At 36.6% G+C, this 7,642-nt stretch overlaps 1 protein-coding gene across 1 annotated transcript; it reads left to right on the top strand.

Moving 5' to 3' along the window:
- Positions 1–78: 78 nt before the first annotated feature.
- On the top strand, positions 79–7,642 carry LOC126819669 (F-box/LRR-repeat protein 12). The gene is made up of 3 exons (XM_050547833.2): positions 79–206; positions 4,074–4,234; positions 5,618–7,642. Exons 1-3 carry the CDS (start codon positions 94–96, stop codon positions 6,307–6,309), a joined length of 966 nt encoding a protein of 321 aa, XP_050403790.1. The 5' UTR covers positions 79–93; the 3' UTR covers positions 6,310–7,642.

The following is a 7,642-nucleotide window of genomic DNA, read 5'->3' as shown; positions in this document are numbered from 1 at the left end:
GTGTTCACTACGTCATCAATAACGGGATGATGATTAATTTTTGTCGATTATCAAGACGTCTGCATTTCTGCACTGGTTCATTACTTGATAAAGATGTCTAAGTCACGTGATGTGATCAAAATGGCAACTTTCAATACACTGCCGGATAATATCATTTTAGATATTTTGAGTTATTTACCTGTGAAAGATCTTTGTTTAACCGGACGGTAAATATTACAGATGATGCAAGAGCCTCGAAAAACAATTAGATATGAAAAATCACTAATATTTTTTTCTTTAATGCAGAAACAGATTGATTTTATTGAGAACCCCCTTATCTACTTTCATTTTTATAGACATTTATCAGGGGTGCCAGTGAAGTCGTCCACAAGCAAAGTCGTCCACAGTGAAGTCGTCCACACCCATTGGTGGAGTCGTCCACAAGGCATTGGTGATGTCGTCCACAACTAAGAATAAGACTCGTACACAATTTACTCGTACTCAAAACGCCGATGTTATTGTTTGTTTTGTTAGTTTGTTGTTCACCGATGTTTTTGCAATGAAGTATACTTGTATTTTGTATTGTTTGTTAATTGGCGTTATGGTTTTAGCAGTTTTGATTGATTGATTAGTATTAACGATGTTTTTTTAATAAAGTATATTTGCTTTTAATTGACGTTATGATTGTCCTTCGAAAGTTTACTCCATGTTGTCGATAGTTCTATGGATTTACCAGTATTAGATGATGGACCCATTATGAATCAAATTGTTCAATTGTTAACTAATATGGATTTAATAATGAAAAGGTTAGAACATGTAATGGTTAAGATCGGAAATATTGAGTCACTGTTAGCTTAGCTGGGATGAAGAGCCAAATATCGGTGATAGATCTGAAAACTATGAAAGAGAAAGATAAAGACCGGGATGATAGCTTGAAGAAGATCAGTAATTTATGTGATAAGGTTAGTAAGAAAACCGAAGAAAATTATGAAAGGATTGAGAAACTTTCAACAGACGTAAAAAGTATTAGTGATCATTCTAAGTCAGTTGTAAATCAAGTGAGCAGTATTAAGAGTGATCATGATAAACTTCTCCAAACTGTCATTGACCTGCAGTGTCGCTCTATGAAAAATAATCTTATATTTCAAGGTCTAAAAGAAAATACGGGTGAAAATACAGAAGAGTTACTAAGACTGTTTATTGTGCATGAACTAGGTGTGGATTATTATTTTGAATTTGGGAATGTGCATCGTTTTGGTCGACATGACACGGGGCGTAATCTCCCAATTGTAGCCAGATTCATTTACCACAGAGACCTGGAGTATATACTCAGTATTTCAAACAGACTCAAAGATAAGCCGTATGGCATCAACCAACAATTCCCAGCCATTATTGAAGAGAAACGAAAAATACTTTACCGTGTCATGAAGAACTATAAGCAGAAAGGTCATAAAACTCGGATGGTAAGGGATAAACTCTTTATAGATGGGAAATTGTATGAACAGTCTGTTCATGATGAGGATAAAGAAAACACTTTGCCCAAAACTGCGCCTGTGTACAGACCATGGAAAGATCCCCCAGCAGACAGAAGAAGTAAGAGGCGATGTCTGAGCAGTGGATCTCCTCAGTTCTATAACAATGACATGGAGTATACTCCCACAGAAAACATTCCCACCGCGTACTACTAAATTTTAATGTTAAATATCTAATTACACAAAAACATATTGCTGAACAAGGTCGAAAAGCTCTCTTCTCAGTCTCAAAAATTTGTAATGAAAATTATTTTAATATTGTAACTAAACTTTGTATTTTCGATACTTTTATTTCTTGTATTCTAAATTATGGAGCTGAAGTTTGGGGTTTTCATTCGGGACATGATATAGAACAAATACATTTAAGGTACCTTAAGAAAATCTTAGATACAAGAACAACCACAAATTCCCACATGATCTATTATGAACTTGGACGTTTCCCTTTAATCATTACGAGAAAATTACGGATCTTTAAATACTGGATTAAAATACGTTCTTCTACTAATGTTTTACTTAATTCTTGCTACTCTAATATGTTAATAAATAATGACCCATGGGTCCTGAATGTTAAGAAGGAACTTTTTAAAATTGGCTTGGGAGATTTACGGGAAAAACCTGCTCAACTCTTAAACACAAATTGTATCCATATCATCAGACAAAGATTATTAGACATATTTAGACAGGATTGTATTGAGAAATTTGAATTATCAAGTAAATGTATCATTTATAAACATATTGTGAATACATTTGGCTTACAATATTATTTGACTAAACCAATAGACAGAAAATAAAGACTTGAAATTACAAGAATCCGTTTGTCCAGTCATAATTTAAATATTGAAAGGTTACGATATAGTACTAAATATATTGAGAGAAGTAAACGATTATGTACATTGTGTAATTTTGAAGACATTGAAGATGAGTACCATTTTGTTTTAATTTGTCCAATTTATAAAAATCTGAGATATAAATATATAAAAAAACATTATTATTCGAACCCCAGTGTTTTTAAATTATTTAATCTTTTATGTACTAAAAATGTATCTGAACTTGTAAACCTTGGTAGATTTTTATATTTTTCTAATAAAATAAGAGATGAAGAGATTAAACGGAAAAGTAACAATTAATATACGGCCACTCTACTCTCCATATCCCGATTCTTGTTTGTAAATACTGTGTTTATATATTAGTATATGTGGATATTTGTATTGTTCATTTTTGTTTTGTAAATATTTCTGTTTTTCCCGATGAGTCTTTGACTCAAGGGTAATAAAAACTTGAAACTTGATTGTAACATTTTTGATTAGTATTAACAGTGTTTTTGTAATAAAGTTTATTGTATTGTTTGTTAATTGGCGTTATGATTTTAGCATTTTTGTTTGTTTGATTAGTATTATCGATGTATACCGCACCATACGGAAGATCTTCGCACTCCCCTTTCTTCCGGCAGAGCACATCTCACCAGAGTTCCTAAAAATACAAGAAAGATACGCAATTACAAAACTACTTAAAGAATTATTTTTGTATATTCAGAGAACATGGATGGATTCCTGGGATGTCGAAAATTGGTGTGTATTTTTACAACCAATTAGAACCAACAACGACGTCGAGGGATGGCATCGGAGAATCAACCACAAGGCCGCGAGAAATAACCTTCAATTTTATCTTCTAATCAAACTGTTACACGAGTCGTGTGGACGACTCCACCAACGTATTACTATATCCAGAAATTATACTAAGTTGTGTGGACGACTCCACCAACGATTGTGGACGACTCCACCAACGGGTGTGGACGACTTAACCAGATTTTTCGTGTGGACGACTTTGCTTGTGGACGACTTGACTGGCATTCATTTATCAGCACTCTTAAGACAGAATACCCGTTAATCATATTTTTCTAAATTTTGCACGGACAGTGGCGCTACAGTCTACTCTTATATCGAATTCCAACTGTCAAGGGATATTTTACATGAACGCCAATGTTTACACAGGACCTCAATTTTCGTACCATCCAAATGACTAGACAGTCAACCTGCACCACTGACAAGGTAAACCACACCGGAAAATTCTGATGAACTTTTTTAGTCAACACTGGCATCGAACCTGTGACCTCGAGCCAGCGTCTTACTCACTTAGCCACCGTGGGCCCTGCAATGATGCAGTGAGACTTTAAAGCACATTGATTGACAAGAAGAGAATAACCAGACTCTTTCACACTTTGCAAGAGGTTCCTATTGTGTTAGGGGGGTGGATGGTCGAATGGTTAGCACGTGCACGCTGTATCATAAGGCCTGTCATTGAGTCAACTGGCGTGGTTTCGAATCCCCTGTTGTATGTGACAAGGAGTAGGGTCGCCTGTCCAACCTCTTGGGTTTTCTCGCGCCTGGTCCTCCGGTTTCCTTCCACTGCTAAAGACCCCTACACGCAAGCGAATTATTGACATAAAACATTAAAACCATATGACCTAGTTTGTGTCGAGTGGAGTTAAACCTCATTTCTCTCTCTCTCTCTCACCGTATTGTGTTAAATGACGTATCAAGCCTTTAATTTGTCTGTTTTCAGGGTAAATAGACGATGTAGAAGAATTGTTCGTGATAATACACTGTGGCGCCATGTTGACCTGACACCATATCGGTTAGACATGTCTAAAATGTGGAAAGTCATTCGAGCACATTTCTCAGATGTTTTAATATCCATGAAAATTAGAGGCTTTTCAAAAAGTGGTGAGTATAGGCAAAGCCCAGCTTAGGCATGGGCCTGAGGTGCCCAGGTTTAGGGGTCCCCGTGGTTCATGGCAAAATGAGAAAAAATTTAAATTCCAGATGAAAGTTTTACAGTAATCGGGCAGAGACTGAGCTATTATGGGTCCTGCGATTCTAATCAGGCCCAGGGCCCTGTACCGGTTAAGCTGGGCTTTGAGTATTGGGAGGTTTAAATAGCAAGCTTAATCCACACTAAAATGCTTTGATCATATCCAGTTTATCTCGTCTGCCAATGATGCTGGATGTTTCAATTCATGATTTCATGATATCTTTGTAAATACTGACGAGAGAGGAACCATTTTTAGGCTGATATCCCTTTTAGATATTCAACTACAAGAATATTGAAGTTGGCAATATATTCAAAATCACTTAAATAAAGAGGGGAGGGGGGTGGATAGACGAACAGTTTAATGCATGCCATTAGATCATAAGGTCGATCATTCAGTCAAGTGGCATGGTTTCGATTCCCAACTGTCCAACCTCGTGGGTTTTCTCCAGGTCTTCCAAGTTCCTCCCACCCCTATTCGCAAGCAAGTTTTTTAAATAAAATTGACCAATGTGTCAGTCCAGAAATAACCTAGTTTGTGCCGAGTGGACATTAAATTCCATTTTTCTTCCCTTAAATGTTAAGAATATTAGCTCGTCAGCGTTAAGATTTAGCTAGAAGCCACACCCTGATGAAACTATGTTCTTTTATTTTTTTTTCTTTCAGCCCTTTGATCTGGGATGAAGGGTTGCATGTGGGTTTTCTTTGGGTCCTCTGGTTTTGCTCCTTGCTAAAGAGAGACCTGTACATGCAAGCGAATTATTAATCCCGGAATAAACTAGTTTTTGTCAAGTGGACTTTAAATTCCATTTCTCTCTCGTCTTTAAATGACAATCATCATCTTAAAGATTTAGCTAGCTATCTATCAATCTGGTTTAAACACAGATCCTATTTCGTTTCGTTCTTTATAGATCAAAATTTCATTTTACTTGTCTTCACAACTCTAGGATCTGAAAGAGTTGTTGTATAACTCACGTTCTGGTTGAAGTGAGGGATTAGCCAATGAAACAGTCTGTTATGGGGACTTCTTGGCTTGTGATGCAGGAAACTGCGGATAAACCACTAGAAACGTCAACGCTGATTGATTAATCAATGTCTGACGTCATAAAAGCCGCTCGGACAACCTGACGCAACCTATCAAGACAAACGGTCAGATCTTCACGTAGTGTAGACCATCGAAAATATAAAAAACGAAACGAAATATAGATCTGTATTTTAATCATATTGGCTAGCTAGAAGCCATACCCTGATGACAACATGTTCCTGTTATTATTTACTCGGAACTTTTTATCTTTCAGCTGGTCCTAAAAACAAGAAATATTCCATGTCCGATGCCATGCTTAAAGATTTATCTGAAAGATGTCCAAATATCAAAATACTTCATCTGTATCAGTGTAACACCGATAACTTAGATTGTCAAAAACTTCCCGCTACTCTGACAACTTTAGCTGTTCGTTCGTCCGTGTGGCAGCCACGATGGTTCAAGTTAGACAGCAATAAAACAGCGTTGTTACCTCAGCTAAAATCATTAAATGTATCCGGAAGTGCTCGAGTGGATAATTTTGACATAGAAGATTTAAATCAATGGTCGAATTTGGAAGAACTTATGTTAAATGAGTGTTACAGAGTTGGGCAGAATGGACTGACAAGTATTGCGATGAATTTGACCAAATTAAAATACCTTGAACTCGCAGGAACCACGATAACAGAATTATCTATGCATCATATTAGTCGTCATTTGAAACTTTTAGAGAAATTAAATTTATCTCGCACAGCTGGGTTATCAGATGCGTGTCTTGATGAAATCTCATCAGGTTTAACGCAGCTCCGATATTTGAATATCTCTGGATGTTCGGAAATTACATCTGGTGGAATAAAATCGTTGTTATTGTTAAAACATTTAGAAACTTTAGATCTTACAAATATAATATCATCAGACACCGAGTTAAAGGATATTCAGTCTGTGTTTTTATGTAGAGTTATTCATTGAATTACTTGTCTCTTTGTTTTGTTCACAACCCATCAAAGAAATGAAATGAAATGGGGTTTAACATCCTACTGTTCTGCTCCGAACTGGGCTAATGAAGACGGGCATACGCCATACAGTGTGCTATGAGGGAAATTTTTCCCGGACAGCGGCACTACGGTCTACTCTTATATCAAATTCCAACTGTCAAGGGATCTTTTACGTGCATGCCAATGTGTACACAGGACCTCGGTTTTTCATACCATCCAAACAACTAAACAGCTGACCTTGTCAGGCCGTCCTTCCTGCATCACTGCCGGAAATTCTGGATGAACTTTCTCGGCCAATGCAGGGATCAAACACCCGACCTCCAGGCTAGCGAGCCAGCTTCTTAGCCACAGTGATCCCCACCTATCAAATTGAGCAGGGGACTATTAAAATGGGTTTGTCTGTCTATCCAGATGTTATACAATAACTCTGCATCTAATTGTGGTATATCCAAACTCGTGGGTTTTCTCTGGGTCCTCTGGTTTCTTCTTACAGGTAAAGACCCCTACGTGCAAGGCAATTATGGAAATAAAATAGAACCATAGGTTAGTCCCGAAATGACCTAGTTTTGTGAGTGGATGTTAAACCCCATTTCTCTCTCTCTCTCTCTATCTCTCTCTCTAATTATGGTATAATGTTCCCACTTGATGTAAAGATGTAAAGGTGAAGACATTGACTGAGGTCGATGATGAGCTTTTTCCATTTAGGCTAAGCAATATTGAGCATTTTGATTTGTCAATGCTTTGAAATATGATCACTCTACATCTAAGTGTGGTGAAATTCAGTGTATAGTTTTCTTACAACAATACCTTGACTAAGTTAAAAAATGAGTATCTTCTACTCATTTTAGATCACTATAGATCATAAGGTCTGTCATTGAGTCAAGTGGCGTGGTTTTGATCCCACACTTGTGCGTGACAAGGAGTACGGTCGCCTGTCCAACCCTGTGGGTTTTCTTAGAGGTCCTCTGATTTCCTCTCACTGCTAAAGACCCATACAAGCAAATTTTTAAAATTAAATTGACCAAAGTTTTTGTGCAGTGGACATTAAACCCCATTTCGCTTTCTCACATTTTATTAAAAGATACATCATCTATTTATTTTTGCGTTCAGATGGAAGATATTATCTTGATTCATCTAGAATCACATTATTATAATATTTACAGTAGAAACTTTAATCTTTATACTTTTATGTTTATTAGTTATATAACTTTGTTCATTGAATGATTGATTTGTGACAATGAAATACACCTTTTGTAGAAATTGTAAATGAAATGCCCACATCAATTGGAAGTCTTATTCCTCAGGAA

This window comes from Patella vulgata, chromosome 4, assembly GCF_932274485.2.
Source record: "Patella vulgata chromosome 4, xgPatVulg1.2, whole genome shotgun sequence".
Lineage (NCBI taxonomy): Eukaryota > Metazoa > Mollusca > Gastropoda > Patellidae > Patella > Patella vulgata.
This window is presented reverse-complemented; position numbering and strand designations above follow the sequence as displayed.